Source organism: Archocentrus centrarchus, chromosome 12, assembly GCF_007364275.1.
Source record: "Archocentrus centrarchus isolate MPI-CPG fArcCen1 chromosome 12, fArcCen1, whole genome shotgun sequence".
Classification (NCBI taxonomy): domain Eukaryota; kingdom Metazoa; phylum Chordata; class Actinopteri; order Cichliformes; family Cichlidae; genus Archocentrus; species Archocentrus centrarchus.
In genome coordinates, this window is record NC_044357.1 from 22,933,329 (window position 1) to 22,958,282 (window position 24,954).

At 41.6% G+C, this 24,954-nt stretch overlaps 1 protein-coding gene across 2 annotated transcripts in view; it reads left to right on the forward strand.

Annotated features, from left to right (window-relative positions):
* Positions 1 to 8,876: 8,876 nt before the first annotated feature.
* The window catches only part of vldlr (very low density lipoprotein receptor), a 60,768-nt gene continuing 44,690 nt past the window's right edge, over positions 8,877 to 24,954 (forward strand). For both annotated transcript variants that reach the window (XM_030742587.1, XM_030742586.1), the window contains exons 1-2: positions 8,877 to 8,977; positions 20,433 to 20,552. In XM_030742587.1, coding sequence (XP_030598447.1) covers positions 8,905 to 8,977; positions 20,433 to 20,552 — 193 coding nt within the window. In that variant the 5' untranslated portion in view covers positions 8,877 to 8,904. The remainder of the gene's footprint in view (positions 8,978 to 20,432; positions 20,553 to 24,954) is intronic.

The following is a 24,954-nucleotide window of genomic DNA, read 5'->3' on the forward strand; positions in this document are numbered from 1 at the left end:
ATAGAAAGTGACGGGGGCGGGGGGGGGGGGTTTCTAAATGAAAGAAATGATCTACAGTGTTGTGTGTCCTTGAAAGGTAAAAACAAAGTGATGAAATTGAATGGTTTTGCGTATGCGTGAGTTTTTGTGTGTCCTGTTTGTACAGCACTATAAAATGCCCCTCTATATTTATATGTAAATGTATGTATGTATTGTAAAAAAAAAAAAATGTGTAAAAATGTAAATATACTGTTTGTTTTTTTTTACAGAAATATATGTTGAGATTATAAAAGAAAACCTTGAATTTCTTGTTCATAGCACACATCATCAGTGGTCAGATCTTGAATACACCACTTAATAACCACACTGCAGATCTGTCCTCTGTGAACCTCCACATCCCAAAGATGCTGAAATCCTGTGACTGTGGATGCCAGCAAACTCATTGTAATGTTCAAGAATCCACTTTGAGATCATCTGACAGCTTTGTGACATGGTGTGTTATCCTGCTAGAAACAGCCGTCAAATGGAGCACACTAGTCGTAAAGGGACGAGCATGTTCAGCAACAGTACTCAAGCGGCCTGTGGCATTTAAACAATGCTCAGTTGGTGCAAAGGGAGCCAAAGTGTGCCAAGAAAATATCCACCACACCATTACACCGCAGACACCAGCCTGAACTGCTGATACGAGGCAGGATGGAGCCGTGCTTACATGTTATTTATGCCGAATTCTGACCCCAACATCCAAATGTGGCAACAGAGCTCAAGGCTCATCACACCAGGCAACATTTTTCCAATCTGCTATGGTCCAGTTTTGGTGAACTGGAGCCTCAGTTTCCTGCTGGTGTTGGTGGTCTTCTGCTGCCGTAGCCCATCTGCATTAAGGTTCAGTGTGTAGTGCTTTAGAAGTGCTCTTCTGCACATCGTGGTTGTGTAAGTGGTAATTTGAATTACTGTTGCCTTTCAGTCAGCTGGAAGCTGATTTTTGGGAAAAATCCCAGTAAATCAGCAGTTTTTGAAATATACAACACCAGTCAGCCACTTTTTACACACAATAAAAATCTAAACCTTAAATCTCTCATTCCCAAAAGGATTCGGACTCTTTGGGCAGCACATTTAGCTTTCAGCCATCCTGACCACGTACAGGTCTTGCACACCTGGATTTGGGCAGTTTTCCCTCATTCTTTTTGGCAGATCCTTTGAAGCTCCTTCAGATTGGATGGGAAAATGTCTTTGAGCTGCTGTCTTCAGGCCTCTTCTCAGGTATAATGTGAGGTGTAAGGCTGGACGCTTGCCGGATTTTTCAAGGGCAGTGGGTGACTCGTCTCGGCTCCTTTCTTTGGTTTGTTTTGCTGAACGATGAATCAGACTCCTTTTTTTTCCTTCTTAGAATTTTTTTTTCCACTGTTGAATGTAGTTTGCAGATCCTATTAGATATTTGCGTGGGACAGCATGGGATAAGTTGCAGAAGAAGGCATTTAACATCTAAAGTACATATTTTTTTGAATGCATATTTTACTTCTCAAACCCTCTCGCTAAATTTATGGCTTATAAAATCCTTTTTTTTATCCCAGTAACCTTTAAAACTGTTGCTGTCACTTCAGTTGCTGCTTCACGTAGTAATCGTTTGGGTTCAGTTTCTTGCGAGATTTACGATTAAACGACAAAAACACAAAGAAGAAAAATCTCCGCAGAGAATCCCCTTCGATCAGATTCACACAGCTATCAGAGGTTTCACAGTCTTCTCTGTAGCTGAGCCACTTTTCATCGCAATCCACAAAAGTCTGCATAGCTTGTGGCTTTGGTGCACAGCATAGGCAGGAAACAAAAAGCTGTGACATATTAACCTGCAGGTGACCCGTGAGGACAGCCTTTCTTCACACCTGCTCAGCAAATGCAAACGACAAGCAGAGAAAAGTGTAAAAATCAATCTGCAAATGAATATCCTGACTATGTACTTTTTTATGTGCCAACAAAATGAACCACCGGCTGTACCTCCCGTTCCACACATGACAAGCCTCATCCCAGATAACACTAATCCACATAAAGGAAAAGAGTCATCAATTCAAAAAGAGCCAAAGTGTGGTGACAGAACCCAAGAGCAGAACACAAGCCTCCTCCTTTCCTCTGTCCTTCATCCTCCTCCCTGATCCCAAAACCCGTCTCTGTACGCCATCATGAAGGATGTCTCAATTCCTAAAAAGCTGCTCGTGTCAAAATGTCTGAATCTTTCCACACACCCAAAAGCAGTGTCCCTTTAGCTCCTGTGCATTTACAACATATGTTTAGCATATTTTTATTTTTATTATAAACATTTAACCTCCCAAGACTTACAAATGTTTACATTAACTAATTGGTTAATAATAATCCGAGACTTGTATTCACCTTCTGAGCCTGAACCCTGATTTCCAATTCTCGGTCAAGATTTCAGTTTCCAAATCTTTGGTTTATATATTTAGCTTATAGTGCCGAGATCAATCATTCTGGTGCGGCATTAGATCACAGCACAGCCCCCTCTCCCTTCTCCACCGCTTTCTCTGAAGGCTCAGTAGAGAAAAACAAAATCCTAAAGAGAGTCTGCAGCCTTTTGCTTTCTCGGAGAGATAAAGAAGCTCCCCCTTTGGTAACAAGCATCTTCAGAAACCTGGCCCAGATTTGGCTATGATTAAATATCTGCTTTCAGCCAGTGGTGAGCTCCTGCAGCTTCCTGGGGAGATGAGGATAAAGCTGTTTGGTCTGAGGAAGCATTGATATCTGTAGGCTGTGTGCATCCCTCTGCTTAATAAATGCTGTTTCTCTGCTGGATTTGAACACAAAGAACAGGGTCATATTTTTTCCATGATGAGATTAAAATATTTTAAAAAATAAATAAAAGCCTCCTGGGCTCTGGTTTGAAGAAACATCTACCTTTTTTTAATTTCTTCTATATAACCGAAGCTGCTCTGTCACTTAACATTTCTCACATTTATCACTGCTGTGACTGACACTGGCTAACTGCTGTATTTACCAATAACATGACTTAAATGGAACAATCTGGAAATCTACTGTATATGTCCGGGGTGTGCAGTTAATTTTCCCAAGGGGCCACATGTGAAATTGAGACTGTTGTGGAGGACCGCACCAATAAGCTCATAAAGAGATAAAATTAATATTGAGCAGAATTGATTTCAGCTTATTGGTGTGGTCCTTCCCAACAGTCCCAGTTTCTCTGAATCCCCTCCGGTAGAGAAGTTGCAAAGTTGTGTCTTTGCAGCTGCCGTGTCGCTATATATTCTATATAAAATTCATAGTTTTGTTCCTTTTTTCATGCACCATGGTTTGTGCTACAATCACATTTAAAGGCCTTCATCTCTACACTGCAAACATTTCAACGCTGAATAACTGACGGCTTTTCTCAGCGTCTTGTCTTGGTTGAAAAATAGTTATGAAATGAAAGCTGTGATGCTGTTATGTATGGTTTGGAGACAGGGGCACTGACAAGAAGACAGGAAGCTGAGCTGGAAGTGGCAGAGCTGAAGATGCTAAAATATTCATTGGGAGTGAGCAGAATGGACAAGATTAGGAATGAGTACATCAGAGGGACAGCTCAGATTGAGCAGGTTGGAGACAAAGTTAGAGAGACAAGGCTGAGGTGGTTTGGACATATTCAGAGGAGGGATAGTGGATATATCGGCCAAAGGATGTTGAAGATGGATCTGCAAAGGAGGAAGAAAGGGAAGAAATTAGGAATACCTCAGAAGAGGGTCATGGATGTGATGGAGGACCTACAGAGGAGGATGCTGGGATAGGGTGAGATGGAGGCAGATAATCTGCTGTGGTGACCCCTAAAGGGAGGAGCCAAAAGATGTCTCTAGTGTTCTCTAGAGCTTTAGCAGTGCTAATGTTCCTGTCTCTGTTACGGATATCTGAAGTCTCTCCCTGTGGAAAACTTACCACCCTCCACTGTCACTCCCCCCACAGTTCATGCCTGGGATCTCCCAAGTAAGCATTAGATTCTGTGCACATCCAAGCTCTTGTTCTCCTAAACTGCCCTGGCTAATCTCCCTCTAATCCCTGATAGGCCTGCCCTCTGGATTTATGTACCTGAGCTCCAGTGTTTCTTTGGCTGGAAGTCCCAGTTTTTGTTCTTTGAGTATTCTTGCAAATAAAAAGTCTGTAAAGCTGTCAGTCTTTGTTTCCTGCTTTAGAGTCCTGAAAGTAGGTTTGCCTCATTTGGCTATTGCACTTTGGCCTTTCATCATTCAAACATTTACTCCTGAGGTCTCTCTCCAAGGTCAGCTGAACCAGCTGTGGCTCACATACATGGTACCTTCCATTCATAGGTCATCCTAGGGGAGTGGTTCTCAAATCCAGGCCTCGTGGCCCAGTGTCCTTCAGGTTTTAGATGTGTCTCTGCTTCAACACCCCTGAGTGAAATATGGAAGACATTAGCAGGACTCTGGAGAACTTGACTGCATACTGAGGAGGCAATTCAGCCATTTGATTCAGGTGTGTTGGATCAGGTACACATCTAAAAGCTGCAGGACACAGGGCCACGAGGCCCAGATTTGAGAACCACTGTCCTAGGGAAAGTCAGTGATGTAATTTGGCATCCTCAACGGATGCCAAACTTCACATTTTGGACCAGGAAGACAGATGGTTTGAAAGAGGAGTTAAAGAAGCATCTATGTTCCCTGTGAACAGCCATCAGTGAACAGAGGAGGTGGATTACGTCACCAACTTTCCCCAGTATACAGTGCTGTCCTGAGCTCCCTCCCCAGGTGCCTCAACCCCCATTCACACCTTTGTTCAGGTGACCTCAACAGGTCTGAGAACTGAAGAAGCCTTTTGGATGAGAGGTGAAACATCTTCAAGAGACTTAAAGAAGTCCAGTCGCCGTTTTTTCAAGCTCCAGAGACTACTATGACCCAGATGACTGAGACCCTACACAGACCTGTGTGTTCAGAGATACACGTCTGCAAACTTTAGTTGTAATGAGTGATTGTTTGAGTTAATGTTGCCTCCCTATCAGCTAGAAGCAGCCTGGCCATTCTCCTCTGACCTCTGGCAGCAACAAGGCATTTTCAGCTCACTGGATATTTTCTCTTTTTCAGACCATCCTCTGAGATGATTGTGTGTAAAAAGCCTTGAAAATTCTTGCTTTGTGAAACGATCTGACTGGAGTACTCTCGCACCCGGAAACAGTGTCAACATTTGTCCATCTGTGGTGCAGGTTTTGTTGCCATATACCATCAACCAAAACACTCAAAAATCTGAGGAAAATTCAATGAGTTATGGTGATTTTTAATTGTCTACAGCAGGCAAAACAGCTAGCTGGCAAATCAAACATGCATTCCATAGGAATGAGCTTTTTATGAATAGCTAATCTGCCAGTCATCACATTGCAGAGCAAAAGAAAGGTTGCCATTGTATCCAGAGTTGTGAAATTGTACTGCACAGTGTTGCAAACTGCTAGTGTCCCTGATAAGCCTTTAAAATGATTCATTTTAAGAAACATGCATCAGGCCTGGCAAATAAATCCTGAACAAAAAAAAGAAACTCTTTCACCACGGAGCACCCTCAAGGTTGTGTCTCATACTAGACTAGAGTTCCAACCCTTTAGATCTATAATCAGTATGTGTATGTTTGGAGACGACAGCAAGAAAGACACAATCAGAGAGAAACGCTTCCTGTTACAGAATTATACAGTTGTGTCTCTGTGTGGGTGTTTGTGTCTCTGTATGTGTGTGTGTGTGTGTGCGTGTGTGTTTTCAGGGGATGTAAAAATCTGGGACAGAGTGAGCCTAGGGGTGTATCAGCAGCCATCAGCCATCACTAAGGATGAGGTTCAATCCTCTGATAAGAACTCTGAGAGTTTATAAAACCTGGCACCACGCAGCCCTCTGGAAATCCCAAAGGCCTGGTGATCAAAATGGGGGAGAAATGGCACCAGACTGAGGGAGGGAAGAAAACCTTACAGCTGAATTTGGCTCCAGAATTTATTATTCAATATTTGAAAAATGAGACATATGCTCTTACAAAATGACTGGCAGCGAGACCGACACATGGTGCTTTTACAGCGCTATGTGATTTCAATCTCGCCGTGCCAAAATCATAATACATTTGATCTCCAGGCATTTCACATATGAAGTCGTGACAGTCAGGTAAAATCAGGTAACGCCTGCTTTTCGTATTTGGATTTGGGAATAATCAAGGAAGAGCTTGAGTCCTGCCAGGAAATGTTGGGAAATTTTATATCATTACGCTGTAATTACAACAGTGATTACAACAGGGGCCACTGTTCAGCAAATGGTACACTTTGATTTCTTACAGAAAGGACACAAATGTCATTTCCTGCAGAGTTCACCACACTTGTAATGGAGTTGTTTTATGTCTCTTTGTCCTTATTTTGTTTCTGCTGGACATTTAGAGCCTTTTCTGTGTCTCTGCAGTCGTTTTGTGTTCCTTTTGTGTTTGTTTTGCAGTGCAAGTGGACTATTAAACTGGAAAACAACAGCGGCACGTGGGAGTTGGTGGCTGAAAAGTTTTCCATTGCCTCTTTAACTGCTCTCTGTGGCTTTTCCAACAAAAAGGCTTATTATGGTGCCACAGACAGAGGCTCACTGAGTCTTTAGGCCCCTTCAGTAATCCAAAGGAGTGATAGCTTAGTGAAATCAGACTGAAAATGAAAAACTCCACATTTGAGACTCTGGCTGAATTTCTTGGTCGTGATCATCAGATATTCAAACACCCAAACATCTGAAAGTGCGCTCAGCACTGGCAGCAGATACGGGCACGTCACTAATGTCAGTCTTCAAGCCTCCAGCTCTAAGTTATTTATCTGCCTGCCAACACACTAAATAATCGAGCCCAGAATTACCAGATGACCCATTAACCAATAGAAATGTTTACCATGCAGTGACCTATATCTAGCTGTCTGCCTTCAAATGTATTGACCTCCTGACATTAATGAGCACATGCATTAATCAATTAAAGAAAGACACACAATCTGCTATTGTTAAAATGTAATATTTTAAAGATTTTCAGGATTAGGATGCCTCCTGTGTATTTTGGGCATGTATGACTTGCAGGCAGACCCAGGACACACCGGAGAAATTGTGTCTCCTGGCTGGTTTGGGAACACCTTGGGCTCCCACCAGAAGAGCTGGTGGGGTGGTGTGGGCATCTCTGCTTAGACTGCTGTCCCTGTGATGCAGACTTGGATAAGCAGAAGATGATAACTGGATGGATGAAAAGAAAACAGATGCACAGTAAATACAGGGGAACGGCTGCTGGGGCCACTGCTGGACACCCATCATCCAAAGAGGTTTGGGGTTAGCAGTAGCTCACAAAATTCAGCTAGTGTGTGATTCAGCGTCTGCACGCATGCAGCATTTGAGCAATGGATTAAGAGAACCACTGTGCTAGACCCGGGGGTGTCAAACATAAGGCCTGGGGGCCAGAATTGGCCTAGAAAAGACACCAATATGGCCCACTGGATGGCTTTGGAAAATGGAAAGTATATTTTCATTTGTTTCACAGCTTTCCGGAATGATAAGGACCTCCACTGTGGTCTGTCATACAACGCCAAAGTGATTAACTAACAGAGGAACAATTAATTAATTTTTTTTTTAATGTCTACCACAGATGTTTCCGGAAAAAAAAAAGACATTTTCTGTCAATTAACCAATATAATTACAGGGCAGTCTGACCAATCAGCTACCAGAATGTTTTCTGTAATCTTCCACATATATTTCTTACAATTTAAGCCCAAATAGTTGTGCTGACAGATTTATTTCATTTACTACAGCAGCATCTTATTCATTAAAATGAGTCTGACATCCCTGATATTCTTGTCTAGTGCAAGACCATTTCACACTGTCCCAATCACCTAATCAATATTAATGACATCTAATTCCATAAATAGAGACATCATATTAATTTTTTTTTTTACTGGTTTACTTGCTGTAGTAAATCAAAAACATGTTTCCATCACTGGTTTATTCCTTATCTTTGATATAATTTTATTGCACCATGATACTTAAGGCTGATGACATTCTCTCAGCCTTTACTGTAACTTCTTCCTGATTGAGGCTGGCTCCACCCACCTACAGTGTGCCATGTCACACCAATGAGAATATGGAGTTTTAATTATGCAGTTTCACAGATAATACTTACAATTAAAAACAATTAATTTACCTCTTCAGGTGAGACAATAAACCTTATATAACTTTGCTCCACCAGCCGCTCTTAATAATCCTTACATGTTTAATATGCAAGAAAGTATATGCAAGTATATATCCATTCTGTTTATTTAAGCAGCCTGATTTCCCTTAATGCTTTATTTGAGATAGAACTGCTTTAACAGTGTTTTGATACACAGTTACCGCAGTTTTCTTTGTGGTGTTTCCTGCCATACAAAACGCACTTTGTTTTATTATTTCATGCGGGCAGTAAAGGGTTAACAGTGTGCTGAAGACGTATTGAAGGAGAAAAAAAAAATCCTCCTCAGCTGTGGCACCACTACCTAACGAACTGACCGGTCTCCGCTCATTACCGTCAATTTTGGGAAATGGATTCTGGCTTGATAGGTCAGGACGCGAGCCCGCACGGCCCGCACGGCGCGTGGTTGTAGGAAGAGATCAAAAGGCGCGTGGTGTGCGCGGCGGACTCCTCCGTTTCTTATTCTCAGCGCTGCTCTCCCCTCGGCTGGACTGAGGTCCGTGTGGCGTCGGCAGGCAAAAGCGGCCCTTCTGCTCTACTCCAATTATTGTGCGTGTGTGTGTGTTTGCGCGCATGTGTGGCTTGCGCGTTAACCGGCAAAATAAGAGAGCAAAGCAGGCCAGCACGAGCCAGGAAAGACGGGCAGTGTTCCGGCAGCACAGCTAGCAACCGTACATTTTCCTTTTTTTTTTTTTTTTTTTTTTTTTTCTCTTCCCCCTGCCAGAGATGGTCACGTCCGCACCGGGGATCCTTCTGCTGCCGATGTTAATATGTCTCCAGCGCTGCGTTAACGTCCACGGTAAGTCCCGAGTCCCCTTCTTGTGCATACGTGTGTTTGGAGTCACCGCACCGGTGAAACGCACACCGTGTGTGGCGAGGTTAGCTAACGTTAAGGAGCGCTGTACACCTGTCTTGGCTGCTCCTTGAAGAAATGACCGTGCTTGGCTGCACCTTGGGCCACTCAACCCTGCCGCTCCTCAGCGAGGGAACCCCCCCTCAAGCTGCGTCTTTATTAGGGGGCCATATTGAGAAATGTGTGCTTTAAATGAATGTGAGAGTATCTTTTGTTTTTAAATTAGTGATTAGTGAAGCTTTGTATTTGTTACTGGAAATTAAAGGGGGTTAAGAGGCCCTTTAGGTTCGTCGCTGCTCATTGATGGCCAATTAGCCCCCTTGTCACTTAATTTTGCCCTTAAGACACGCAGCCCTCCAGATTGTAAACCCCCGTCGTCCTGATTTCTCCTTTACTTCCACTGTTGGGATCCTCTTCTGCCATCACCACCCCCATCGAGGTTCTTAATTTATTTATTTATTCCTGAAGTGGAAGCGGACTGAGGGGGAGAGGGGATGGGTAGACTGAAAAGGGTGGACACAGCGCGTTAACGCGAGGAAAAGGGGCACGAATAAGGGTAGTAAGCAGTCCCGTAGATCGGGGAAGGGTATCAGCAGCTGAGGGAATGAAGGCGGGGGGCAATTACGTACTGCAGGGGATCCCAGTGAAGGCCCAATTAAGAGCAAAGTGGCCAGGGTTGAGCCATTAGCAGCTGCTGGTGCTTGTAGAGCTGTGCGCACTGGGGTTGCAGCTGTTGATCATTTTCATGATAGGTTTTGGAATGAAGAAAGCGCTCAGGTCTGTAAATTAACAGGAATTACAAGTTAAGAGAACAGCAACAATCAAAAGTGGAAAGTAGCACGGCTTTTGTTTGTTTCCGGTTCAAAATGGGCATGGGGGGGGCTGCACACCTAAGCACTCAAAAATGTAGTTGGAGTAAAGGGAAACCTTTTTGGGGGGGACGAGCATTCATGTATCCAGGACAAACTTAAGTTATGCGCTGCACCTTCAAAGTAACACGGTGGTATTTTATTTATTCTTATTCAAAAATTGGAAAGGAGCAAATAAACACTTAGATTTTCAAGGCCAACAGACCATGTACAGTTACACCAAAAGTGACATGGCACCACTTACCCCATGGATTGGGATATTTATAGCAGGCTGAAGATTAGTTAGGAATCATCATTTAATTGTTCATAGCTGTACATCTATTATCCATAATTTTAAATCTATATAAGTGTAAAGACTGAGTCACAGATGGATGTGTGGACACTGTGTGGCTTTCCATACATGATACAAAGGGGGGAAAAAAGATGGCTGTGTGGACATGTATCATTTATCCATTCATATCCATTGTTTGGCACCCTCTGTGGCTGAATTAAAAGCCGCATTAAATTTGCAGCATTTAAAGCATATTTACAGTCTAGTTCAAATAGTTGCTTTGGTCTCTGAGTAGCTTCCACCTTCATAAATGCTAAGGGAGGTGATTAATTTTTTTTAAATTATTTTCATCCATCAGGTGTCCCAACACAGGCTTTTGTAACAGATTGTCTGCAAGGCCTCACTTCATCTAATTAGATCCACTGAACTTTGTACTGTTTTTGGAGCATTTTTAATAGAGTTGGCTAAAAAACAGCATGCCTTGTTGTGTGGTTCAGGAGGTTTGTGCTTCAATTTTTTGAGTAAAATTCTAGTGTTAGTCTAATGTGGCAGCAGCTGCAATATTGAAGCCTCAAAATGCAGAATCCAGAACAATATTTTATTTAAAAATGAGTCTTTAGGATAGTGTTGGAAATTAAATGACTCAAACATGCAGAGCTGCCTGCTGTGGCGACTGCGTGTGAATAAGTGAGCAGCTGAAAGCAGTGTTTTATTAAAGTATGGATCAGTATTGATAAAGTTCAGTTTATCATGCATCAATATTGGTCTAAGCTGAGGTGACTGTCCACACACAACACGATTCTAGATCAATATGTCAGCATATGTATGAAAATTGACAAGCAACTTTGTCAAGCACTGAGGTGATTTGATTTTCTCATAATTGTATGCTATGGGTGGGTTGGTTGTTACACCATGTTGCAACTAATATTGGAGATTTTCAACACTTGCCATCTGGTTACAGGTTTCTGCAGTTTTTAAGCAACGAGGGGGTTACTAAGAAAATGTTAGATTTAGTGAATTAAACATAAAATTTAGTAATCAGGGAAAAAACAATTTGCTTCTAAATCATTAGAAATGTCCCAAAGCACTCATGTCTGTTAAGTGTCTCTTGTGGTAGTGGGGTAAACTGACCAGAAGCACTCATTTATCCTTGTAGTCTAACATAAAGGTCAGTCATATTTAACATGAGCATTATGATTATTGCTAGAACTGTTATTTTGCCTCTTAAGTTTCAACAACTGTAAAGCTAATCAAAACCTGACAACTCTGATCTTTGAGTTACCACATCATGTTTTTACAACGTTTAAAGTTCATGTAGAATAACTTGTCACTTGATCAAAGATGTGGTCCCATTGTTGTCATGCACATTTACATTAACACACGTTCAAGGTCAGGTGTTGAACAGATCGGGCAGATGTAGAACATGCATAGCTAATTTAACATTGTGCTGTACCTTGTGTCTTAAGAGACATCTTTAAAAAAGATTCTCCATTGTGGTGTTTGTTAGTCCTGCCAGTTTGTAGGGCACTGGTTACAAACCCTAAACAGTAATAATAAAAAGCACTAGTTACATTTTTGTTTTGGCCAACAGACAAAAAATTTAAAGACTTGCTTTAGTTATCTGTAGCAAAGAAAAACCTCAAATACTGCGCTGCAGGGATTATTGCATTATTGAATACATATCTACCCAGCAAGTAGTTATGGTATGAAAACAGAGCTAATGTAGTAGAACACTTTAAAGAGCTGAGTGTCAGTTTTAAACCTCAATAATTAAAAATGATCTGTGATTTTTAAGAAGCTTGGAAAAAATAAAATAAAATCTGTGCCGCTTTGGTCCATTTTCTTCCACTTATCTGAAGTTGTTGGGGGGGCATGGTTTTTCAGACTTCTTCCAGTCCTTCTCCCAAGCAACACCTCTGGTGATTCCTGAAGATCCCAGGGAATTCCCAGGCCAGATGAGCTATAATCTTTTCAGCAAGTTGTTTGAAATCGAGGGCACCGCACACTCAGTGGCTAACCATTTATCAGTCACAAAGTGACCATACCCTACATAGTCCTCCTTTCTGACAAATGATGACCAGAATTTAGAAAATCAATGTTTTATGGAATAAGACCTAAAATTGGTGATTTGAGGTCAAACTGTTAATTGAGGTCAAAAAGCAAGGAAGCTGATGGCCATTTTCCCATTGACCTTTTGCATCATGTGCAGTCCAGCACCTGCTGGGTATATTTAACGATAAAGGTATATTTAACGATTACTAATCTTTTTAGCTTATTTTCCGTCTTGTCTTTGCTCTCACTCCCCCTGCTGGTGGCAGCAGGTGACTGCCCCTTCCTGAGTCTGGTTCTGCTGGAAGTCTCTTCCTCTTAAACCGGAGCTTCTCCTTCGTATCGATTGTCTGATCGTTGTGGTTAAAGCACCATAATACTGGCAATGTATAAATAAAATAAAACTGAATATTCTGTGCACGGGCTAATCTTAAAACAGCTCCCAGTTATGGAATGAGATGCATTCCTTGAATTCCAACCTGCAGTGGAAAAAATGGCCTTTGGGGGGGCGATCAGTGAATCAGAAGTAGCGCTTGTAATGCACGCACACACAATACACCCACCAGCACCCCCACCACCTCATTCTCAGCGTCTCACCAAGCCTGAACGAGCGCGCACACACACACACACACACCGTGTGAGCCTATTTGAACAAGATGCCACGCAAATTAGGCAGCAGTGAGATCAGCAGCAGCAACGCCGGCCTGATTAAAATGGATGCATTTTTTTTTTCCCCCTCCATGGTTACTGTGATACCATGCTAGACCCAGATCCTCAGCTATTGGAGGGGGGGGGGCTATGTGGGGGTGCGCTTGATTCTTGAAGTGGGCGGGGAGGTGGACAGGAGGAGGAGGAGAGCACTGCAAACGTTTCTGTTACTGGGGAAAACTGCATCACCATGACCTCCAGTGTGAAAGCAGTTCTATAGCACACAATGAGCTGCTATTTCGGGCAGGAGACGGTTCATTACAGCTCCACGCCTGTTGAATGTGTGGTTTAAATTGGGGGGAGTACTAGTACTACTAGCAGGTGACTAATTATCATGAGAAAAAATATGCAATTTCAAGCTCATACCTTCAGTTAAAATGTCAAAATAATTAGCTCTTTAGTTAAAATGGGCCTCTTTTAATGAGCCCAGTATTGGAGGAAAGAACCCAGGTGATTCTAATAAATCCACAAAAATGCAGCAATTTTAAGAAGTCAAAATAAGAAGAGGTAATCTTCTGTCTGTAAACTTGGAATAATTTGACAGTAATTATGACTTTATTGGAATATAATGTGACTTCCTGTCAAGAGCTCTTGCTGTTTGACGGCATTCTCACAGGCAAATGAAAATGGAGCTGAAAACGACCCGAGAGAGCTTTTTTTTTTTTTTTTTTTTTTCTGTGGCAGAGGTTTTGTACTCTTGTGGTAATCTGCATCTCCAAATGAAATCCTTAACTTTTGTTTTTTTTGTTTTTTTTTTAAATACCTAGAGTTTGGTTGTTGCAGTAGTGATGGAGAATTTCCTCTAAAGTAATAACCTTATATCATGTTTAATTTAAACCTTAGTGTTTGGTACTCCGTTCCATGCATGCACGAGTTGCCAGGTTAGTTTTCAGAGCTAGCAGCAGTACCGTTCTTACCTCACAGGTTCATGTTCAGCATGTGGTTTTGACAGTTTACTCTGGCACAGCTCATGTTCTGTTACAGTAACTGTGCTGGTTCATGCTGCTGTTATACCTTACTTTCCACCATGCTTGTCTTAAGTATTCCCATCTCTTTCCAGGAATGCAGACCTGGCAGGTGGTATCACAGCAGTTAATTGGTGTTGACTAGTCACACATCAGTGTAGTCGTGGCAGCCTTTGTTTGTAATGGCACAAGAAACCAGGCCAAATGGTGACTAATATGACAGGTGAGAAGTGCAATAAAATGACAGTAACAGTAAGATTTTATTTAAAATCTCCAATAGAAATAATTTTGAAAGTAGATGCTAAGTTTGCTGACCTCAGTTCCTCCAGGAGAGAGCTCTGACAGGAATGTAGTGCAGTAGAGTTTGTGGCAGTCGGTGAGCTCGGTGTAGCTCTACATGAGCCAATTACCTGCCCTGAACCCTGCAAGAAAATCATGTTTGCATCCCAGGCTTCAACACTCTTTCATGTAATTCACTTTGAATGGGTTCATATTATCATGTTGCTGCTGAACTAAAGCTTTGCTCACACTGCTTGCAGTGAAATGTTGAGAAGTTCATATTTTCCAATCATGTTTATTCAGATACTGTGTGAATATTGTGAGAGCAAGGTGGTTTCACACACTCTTTATAGAGCATGTATGAACTGAGCTGCTGAACCAACTTTTTTTATTATATATATATATATATATATATATATATATATATATATATTAAATAAAACGTTGCTTAGTTATGTGGTCTTTAGTCATTTAGTTAATGCTGAAATATTTAATGAATAAAATGAGTGGAAGTCTGCACTCTGTTGCTGCTCTGCACAGTCTGGAGGATTCAGACTTCGGCGCTCAGCTGAAAATTGAATCTGACGCTGCAGGGAGAAGTTGCTCGTACAGGTTTGTATGCTCGAGCTCACTACTGAGGTGTGTTTTGGTGTGCGGATCAAAGTGCAGGCTGTGCAGTTTTCCAGACAGCAAGTCAATGGGTTTCTGTGTAGATATTGGAGTACTAACCCATCAGGATTCGCTCTTAAAGAAACCGAAAACAGGAATATGTTTACCATTCCCTGCAGCTTGGCTTCGTGGTTACTTGTATGGGCTGCTGCGCCCCATTTACTACACCGCATGTTTACACTAGCAAATATTCTGCAAATGATGCTTCTGTCATGTTTGTAGATGTGCTGTGGGCATCCGTTGGTTTGTTTTAGGGTCCCACAGAAAACTGGAGTGGCTCTCAAAGTGCCAAAGCTGCATCAATATTACTGCTGGACCGTTTTGATGCCTTTCTGGTTCACATGGTGGTGATTTGTTTTGGAATTAACAATCACTGGGTGCCAGCGGCTCTCTCCTCTCCAGCTCCGTCAGCATTAAATGTATGTCGGCAGTCAGCGGTGTGATGAGTCGGGACTTTTGCTGCTCACGTGAACGGTTTCTCTCTCACGCAGATGAGCAGTTATGGAGTTTTGATTTTGTAAGTAATCGACCCCTGCAACAAATGGATAAACTGTTACTTAAATCTTGTTTCCTCATTAACAAATGTGCTCAGGTGTACCCAGAGGGTGTTAATATGTTCACCAGAGGACGGATCAGGAGTTGAGCCTGGTTGTAAATGGCTTCTGAACTGATGTTTGATATCTCTGGCTTCATGACAGACTTTCTTCATTTATTTTTTTTAAATTGCAAATCATACAAGTTCCTTCCAAAAACACTGCAGTGCTGAGGGACTGGAGGAAAACACAAGGTGCTGGATGAGGCCCAGCTTACATTAACACTGACGGCAACATTATTGTTTGGCAGTGCTTATTGAAGATTTCAGAGAATTCCCAGAGCTGATGTTAACCATTCTCCGAAGGTTATTGAGGCTCAGAGTACTTTATTCAGTTTTCTTTTTCCCCCTCTTTATTTGGGCGTCCTAAAAAAGGGAAGTTTTGCTGCAGTTGACTCATTTATCAGTTTCTCCTTTTCCCAGGAAATATTAGTCATTGTCAGGCTGTTTTCTCAAGTCATCAAAACGACGCACGTCTTGACGTAAAACGTTTTAATGTAAGTTTAATAGTAATGAGTCTCAGTCTCACATGAGTTTTTCTTGCCTTTCACTGACGTCTGTATTAGTGATGGGCTCCCAAAGAAGAGCCGGCTCTTTCGGCTCCCAATTTGCTCCTTAGATTTAAATTTTTATTTATTTATTTTTTTTAAAGCGTAAAATGAATTACTAATATAAAAACTAATATATTAGGCCTATATCAAACATTTCTTTATATACTCAACATATAATAGAGTGCTCCAAATACAAATTCTAAAACAAAAGATTGGAAATCAGAAAAAGGGCCTTTGAGGAGGTGATCCTGTTTCTCCTTCCTGATGACCTGCCCTGTTCTGTCCTTCTAATTACACTGAGGGATGAACAATTCGTATACAGTATACCTAATGTAGGCTGTTTGTGCAGCCTGCTCAATATTTTAAATTTGCAGTTTACTCTCTATCAGATTAATCCTTTAATGTCAGGCGATCGCTGCAGAATCCCGGGGTTTCCTGACCTTACCAGCCGCGAACAGCTGATTAAGACGTAGCCTCTCACAGCAGTCAGCTGATTAAGTTCCTTGATCAGCTGACTTTTCACCTCAACTCTGCCACATTCGTGCTATCGAAAAAATTCAAACGGTTCCTGAAAGCTCAGAAATTACTCTTCAGTCATGTAGTGGTATTACGGTATTTGTGACCGGAAGTCCGCAAACGGCGGCACTTTTGAAGTACGCTGTTTCTCGTTCGACATGTTTGGAGATATAAGGTTAAAATGTGTCCAGTCTTTGCTACGCTTTCCGTCACTCATTTTCCTCACCGTTCCCGCGTGTAGCCTCTATGTAACGCGCAACTTCCTCTGGCTCTTTCCTATCTCCGAGCGCATTTTGCAGGAGCCCCACCCTCTCTGGTGTTTGTTTACTCACTGCGCAGTGTGGACCCTCCCCTCCCGCTCAGTGTAGACGATCATGTGCTACGAATCATCTTAACCAATCACGTGCGGCTTACACAAAAAAAGGAAATGAACGAAAAGAAAGAAACTGCTCACTATCGGGAGCCGGCTCCCGTCGTTCACTTCAAAGAGCCGGATCGTTCGCGGCCGACCCATCACTAGTCTGTACGACCATGAAGTCTAATGAAACTTGTGACAAACGTGGCCGTGAGGCTTTAGTGTCGACCAGTATTCACACCTTGGCAGAAAGTGTTGAAATCTGTGCTGCTTTCTTCCTCATGGTTTAAAGAAGTGAAACCTATTCACAGTAACATGAGGATGGAGAAGTGATGCAATCTTTGTATATTTAACCGTCAAGTGGAGTCATTTAGGAGCTCATATTGTCTCAAGAATTTTTTTTTAATAGCCTTTTTTTTATTTTTATACATTTCCTTTATATATTATGTATTTTGAAATATCCTAATGCTCTTTACAGTTTAAAATCAATTTGGTCCAAAAACCTGATTTCCTTCGGCTGAGCCGTTTAGGAAGTGTTCTGAAACAGTAAATCTTATTACCTGAGCTGTGGTCCTCTGAAAAACCATCCACTGTAAAGATTAGAAGTGGGAATTTTTTTTTTTTTTTATTAGATGGGTCAGAGTGCTGATTGGTTGTAATGAGAATGCATTTAGTCTTTTGTTGATCGTTATGGAAGATTAATGGTGAACTTGCTTGGTGCGAGTACAGCTGGTGTAGTCTTGGTTGGATGGATGCCTGCAGGCTGCATATTCGCCTCCTCCTGTGTGGTGGAGTTGCTGGACTTGTATCAGCAGAATGCTCTGAACCTTTGAAACTGGCTAGAAGACAAGCCTGGTGTAAAAAGGAGACCTTTCATAATGCTGCAGCTTGTTTTGACCCTGTTCACTCATATTTTAAGCTTTCTACAGTGAACGATTAAAAAACACATTAAATTGTCCAGGAGTTCAGTGCTTGCATGTCATTAAATTAGTGCATCTTTATATTTGAACTACATCCTATCATAATGATGGTAAAAGTTGGTTATAAGATAACAAGATGCTGATAAAAGATGGTTGGTGTAATATTGATTTGGCTGAAGTTTTGAAACAGCTTAAATATGTATTTAGCCATCTCCTCTACTCTGGAAATTGAGTGCTCAAATGCTGTGTGTGTGTGTGTGGGGGGGGGGGGGGGGGTCAGTGCAAAATTTCACGCCATGACTATGTAATTAAAGGGTTTGCAACTTAGAAAATTTTCCCTGTAATGAAGGTAAAATTTTGCATGGCTGCTTTAATGTGCTAAATGTGCTAACTACCAGGTGCTTAGTGTTGCCATTGCACCTGCTGTAAACAGGAATGTGTGAAGCCAAAGAATGACTGCCTGTACTGGAGCTGTCAAAGTGCAGAAAAGCGACTGAAAATGAGGTCCAGTGCAAACTCTGCAGAATAAAAGCTCACGTAACACGAATCTGCCAAAAGTGCAGTAACTCGAGTGGTTTGGGATGGGGAGATGTCAAATGGTGTGCAGTGAATATTGAACAGTACAGTATATTGGCTTTGCCCATCCCTACTGATTAGTCACAGCATGAATTGTGTGACTGTAGAGGTGTCTGTTCGACAAAGTTTAAACTGAGTATAAAGTCAGCTTAGGTCGTGTCTTTTTTTTGATGGTCTGTACACTGCTGGGTTTAAGTTGACAGCACATAAAACTTGTGATGCGAAGCGTTATGGGCCTGTTATCAAATATCCAAGCATCAGTTGGTGATGGCTGCAGCTACCACCACTTATTCTGAAACTCTGGCACAGTTTCATTCGTGCAGATCTCAAATTAAGTGTTACAGCTTCAGCTAAAGGCCTGAAGCTGTTCAGGTTCAAATCAGTGTGGGGTGTTTTTCTCTCTAGAGGAGCTGCTGACCCACTTAAGTATCCTTCAGATGGTGTTTCAGTGACTGACTGCAGTTTTTAGAGGCTCTTTCTGCCCTGACAGGGATACAATTCCTCCAGTTCTTTTGATGTTTTTCACACATCCTAAATTTTAACAGAAAAACTTTACATACTTCAAAAAAAAAAAAAAAAAGTAATTGACCTCTCAGCGGCACACTGAGTCAGTTGGAACTGTGACTTCTGTGGGCTGCTTTTAATCATCATGTGCTCCAGTTTATCCACCTGGTCAGACATACAGGCTACACTAAAGCAAGGTCAGACTGTGATATTTTAAGACCTGGATTTGTTGCTACCTCTAGTACAACAGACTGTACTTCACAGTACAGTCTGGAAATCAGTGCTTTCCTTATGTTGATTTTTACTTCTACTTTCTTCAATCAATGTCGTCTGTTTGATGGAAGGAATTTTATTTATTTCAAGCACATTTTCCCCCGAAAGATCCTTAAAAGCTCTTAAACTTACAAAAGTAGTAAATGGACTCTTTGCTCTGGTCTATTAGCGGTTGTAATGTCACCTTTTTAAAAGTTTTTGATATCGCATTGCAGGATATGGCTGGTGTTTTTATAATATGCTTAAAGTGGGGTTATTTTGTATTTTAGACTTCTTTAAATCACATTGAAAATGTTTTCTGGTTAAGTCATCCCATCTATTTTGTCCCCACTTATTCAGGTCCAGGTTAACTAAATTATAGATAATTTTTAATTTTTAATATCCTTGAGTTTTCCTTTTGTCTAGCCAGACTATCCACTCTTAAATCAGTTGTGAATGGTGGCATTATTTCAGGTTTTAAGTTAGTCACTTCTTATACCCGAGTGGGCTTTGGTATACTTGTCTCAAATTCAGTATGAAGGAATCATCTTAATGCTTGCAAGTGAAGTATTTGTTTGGTCAATAGCTTTAAAAATGTAGGACAACTACTCATTGCAAATTCCATGCCTTGTCTGTCAGTGCATGACCCTGAGGCAATATATATTTTATAGTTAAACTTTTCTTTCATCATAAGCTTCTTCGACTTGGTGTCCTTTTTAAAGATTGGGCTTCTTTGCCCTTTTTTTTTAAAATTTAAATTAAATTGTAATTAAATGTGAGTTAAATTAAAAAACGCCACAGCCTGGTTGGGAATAAATACATTTGAAAAGCAAAGGGTTACACTTGAGGACAAAAAGAGCCGTCATTTATTTTAATCACTGAGCCAGTTTTATATTTTTACTGAAATTAAACTTAACTGCAAAGCCCCAACAACTATTTGAGTTTACAGTTGAACAAATGTTTTCCTGCAGACATTAAGATACTGAACTTTATTTCTCCATGAAGTGCTAATGTTGCATTTTCAGTAGCTTATTCCTTTAAATACTCAGTTAAAGGGCTGTTTTTTTTCCCTGTTCAGTTCACTGTGTTTAAAGACCAGTGACTTGCCCAACTAGAGATGGTTGAGCCCCCCCCCCCCCCCCCCCCCCCCAGTTCTCCAGTCTGGTTGTTGTGGCACTCCTGTCAGTGTAGGTTTTAAAAACAAGTGAGCCCTGCTGGTGCTAGGCAAAATATAAATTACATCCCAGACACTAAATGTTGGTTATGGAAACATTCGGGACTGTAATGAGTTTTTCCTCATACGCCCTGTCTCTCCTCCTCTGTAGGTACAAAGACGGAATGTGAAGCAAGTCAGTTTCAGTGTGGAAACGGTCGCTGCATCCCGTCTGTGTGGCAGTGCGACGGAGACGAGGACTGCACCGACGGCAGCGACGAGAACTCGTGTGGTGAGGAAAACGCTGTGCGCTGTCACACAGGAATGCACGCTGCCAACAGCTCGTCAGTGCGAGGGACAAAGCATGCACAAAACAAGCGATCACTACAAAGGAGTATGCCTTCATTTAAGAAACATCAAAGTCACAAATCCAAACTAAATAGTTTCCAAATGTTGCACACTATAATACAGTAATTATAGTCTGGGCTTCAAAACATTCAGGTCTTCAGACCTTTGGATATTTAAGGAAATGTAATTTTCCTTTGCCTCTCTACACCACTGGAGTGGAAATGATCAGGATGGAGTTGAAGTGCAGACTCTAGGCTTTAAGTCATGGAGTTGAACAAATGTATTGTGCTAGCTGTTGAGGAATTGCAGCCCCCCCTAGTCTCCAAAGTACATGGGGCTCAGAGTCCAATTGACATTACTGTATTGAGGGCTTTGCTTTCTTTGTACTTTAGTGATCTTTGTTTGTGAAATGCAGCTTGACTGGGATCGGTTAGGATCAGGTGATTGACTTGGCCAGTGCAGTGTTCCTCCACTTCAGTTGCATCATGCTTTAAGTCATTATCATCCTGCACTGTGAGGCATTGGGCTCAATCTGAGCTGAAAGTGTTCTGATGCACCTCAGAATTTAAGCTTCTCTGTAAGAAGTTAGGCATGCCCGTACATCACTTCCTCCATTGTTAAGGAGGCTGTTGTATGCTTCATATGATTCCCAAAATCAGTGCAATTTAGAGGTGATCCTACTTTTTTTTTTTTTTTTTTTTTTTTTAAAAACATAAATTTTGCCTGGCAGGTTGGCAAAGGCCTTATTTTTTTTGTAACTAACTGGTTTGCACCCTGTGGTGAACTCTGCTCTGGTGAAGTCTTTCTTGTAGACTTGGATAATGATCTGCTTGCCTCCCGGAGCGGGCTGTTCACTTGACTGCATGTTCTGAAGGAATTTCAGGGTAAAGACATTTTCAGAATGTACCAAGTCTGTAGACTATATATAAAAGATAAATGTGGCATCTGGCTCTGAAAGGAGAGACTGTGGGACTGTGAAGACATCATTTGTATAGACATCTCTGAAACGGCCCTTGGCTCCCTTGCTCTGTGACCTTGATAAACACTTTACTGTCCTGAGTCCTTATTATCAAGCTTACACTGAGATCATTTTGTAAATTCTAGTCATCTTTGGCATCAAAGATAGTGAATGTACTCAATGTGAAACTTTACAGTGTGACTTTGCTAACAGCAGTCATTGTGGCTACCTCATCTGTACTGAGAATTTATTGCTGCAGCCTGTAGCTTCATTTTTAATGCTGGATTGGGTCTGTGTTAGGGAGCATCATCATTGTTTGTATTTGTACCTGCACATTTTTGTCTGCATTGCTCTGGCATTATGAGGGAAGCTGAGGTGCTAATGTTGGATTTGGAGCTCATAAATCTTAAACTGTTACTTTTACTGAAAGAGACCAATGAGGTACTGCTGAGTTTATACAGAGTATATTAGAGTACTGAATGAGCTACAGTTGCAGCGTTGTTTTCATCCTTCTAGTTATCAGTAATATTGTTTATACTGCATATTGCTACCCAACAGATCTCTCTGTTGTTGAGGTCTGCATCGCTGAGATGTGCAACTACATTTCTGGGCAGGTCCCTGCCAGGTGTAGGGGTATACACCTACAATTTATATACCTTCAATTTATAAAGTGGCCACTGCCCGTCCAAGAAGCTTTTGAGTCGATCGTCAATTAAAATCTGTTCTCTGAAAATGGGGGACTTTAATAAATGGCTCCAAATTCTTGATTATTAAAGCAACATCAGGGTTCTAGCCAGTTTAAAAAAAAAAAAAAAACAAAAAAAAACGCTAAATGCCAAGCTTGCTTGCTAGTTGAATGACAGTTGGGCCTGAATTAGACTTCTGCCTCTGGTCTTTGCAGGTAAATCACCTCTGAAGCCTAAGTGGTAATCACAATCCTTGTGGATGTGTCGTTACATTTTGAGGTGCACTTCAGGTTACGTCATATGTTACAGCGAAGGGTTCAGAGAGGATGTTCGGTTACATACGTAGGACTGACACAGAACTCTAATTCGGGCCTTATAAGATCGATAATTCTTTATGCATATAAACCAGAAGAGTTACACTTGCATAACATGACTTTGTGTCCCAGAGCGTCGTTTCCTTCCACTAATGGGTTTGTAGAAATCACATAAAAAGTGTACACAACAAAAACATTATAATCCAGATGTCTTACCGAGCCGATCAGCTGCTAAAAGCTCTCCCTACATTCAAATATCAATCATCACGTTGTCAGCATGACTAGGCCTCTCACAGCTCCTGGGATTTTATGTTTAATAGGAAGCGTGAAACTGTCCTTCTGAGCTCGCTTTTTTCTCTTCTTCCCCCTCGTGTTCACGCTGGTTGCCGTTTTGCTTTCTGGAGTCCTGAGAAATTAAGCGTGAACAGGACCGTAGTGAAATTGCACGAAAGTGGCCGTGCCCGTTGGTAGGTTGCAAATTGCTGTGAAATAATACTATAGTGCAGCAATCTAGCCAGAGGAAGTACGTGTCTATTTGCAACAGGGAGGCGTGCGCGGCTGCTTGTTAATTGCAGTGATCGAGTTCAAATAGCAAACCGGTGAAACTCTCAAGATGACCTCCAGGCTGGGCGATCAACCGCTGGCTAGAACCCTGAACATTTCTGCTGGCATATACCGCCATAAATCTGAAAATTGTCACTTTTGGACTCTAACCAACAATGAAGTGATTGTGTTGCTAAATGTTGTCTGTATATCTGGAGCCTGGTGGGCTGCATCTCATACTGCTCTGCCGTAGAGCTCTGGGGTTATTGAGAAATGTATAAAAATACATGCTAGAGCCAAATATAGTTGACACCTTCCTTCATCACTGAGCGTACACTGGAGTTTATTTTGACCCACTCCCACATGCCATCCCGCTGATGGAAGTGCCTACTAGTGCCCCGACTGTCACTTCTCAGTTCACTTCTGTAGCGACACAGCAGAAGTGATTGGGGGTTTTGGTTGGAGTACAGATTATGATGGCACAGTTCCATCAGAAATATAAGCATGTAGGCACAACATAATGCATCAAATGCATTACGTGGTTCAAAATGGTTACATAGGGGCTCTGTGGAGTGAAGCTAATAAGCCGTGGAGTGGGAGCAGAAATTGGTTTGTCCTTGGTCAGTGTCTCTGTACTGGAACAGGTGGTGAGCTGGGTGGGCGGGTGGGCGCAGGATGATTAAAACTGCTCTTTTTGTATTGAGTTCATGTGCTGACTCTTTATTGATGAAGCAGGAATTCAGTGGTTATGCCACAATTGCGGATCACCCCGACCAGATTTCTAATTTACTCATGTTTACTCCCCAAAACTACAGTTCCATCTGCTTTGGGAAGTCGCTGAGCCTTTAAACATGTTGGCGACACATTTTTGAAATGAGTTTTGCATTGAGAGCCGCAGATGGTATAAAAGTCAAAATGCAGATGGATGAACAGAGTTTATTTAAAATCATCAGTCTAATCAAAATGTGTGTTCTCACTTGTTCACCTCCTAAAAATCCTGAGTCCGTGTTTGCCTGGAGCTCGTTTGCACTGCTCTTCTGTGTGGATTTGTTGCCAGTTCAGTTTCTCCTGCTGTAACTGGGCTGGAAATGTATTATTTACACTGTTTATGTGGCCTTTGATGGAGTGTGGGCGACTGAGCGACAGTCCTCCTTGCTTGCAATTAAGCATGTTTTCCTGCTAACGTGAACAATATGAAAATTAAGCAGGAAGTGGAATCTGAGCTGTATCTGTAAAGGTCACCTCACAGGGTGCCGGATTGAGGTTTTTTGTAATTTAAAAAATGAGGACTGGTATTATTTTGGCACTAAACTTGTTTAGGCCAGTGGAGCGCTGCAAAATGTTACGTGGCTGCAACGGACACACTACCTATTATCATGACCTTACAGTAGAGAAATTAAGGCACATTAATCAGCTTCTTGCTTTAACAAAGCTGTGTAGGCTTAGTTACACCTGCTAATTGCTGCCTTCATTCTTAAAATCATAACTTTATGGCATAAACAATCTTAATTTCTTCATTGCAATTTTAATTTCAGAATTACTAATTGAATATTGGTCAGTTTGTACGCTTCCATTCCACTGAGCAGAGCTTTTGTCTAAAAATGTAATCAAACTGAAAATAATCTGCAGTGTATCTCACAGCTTTGGCTGATGGACATAAACATGGTGCAGTGAATTCCCCATAATGTAGCATGTCTGGATCTCATGTCTGGCAGTGGGGGTTTCTGTTCTGTTTGGCACTTCATGTATTTGAGCCGTGGTATAAAACCTGTAGCCTTCAAGGCTGAGAAGTGAAGCCAGTATAGGAGTTCCTTAAACCTGTATTCTTTTTAATGATCGGGCGAG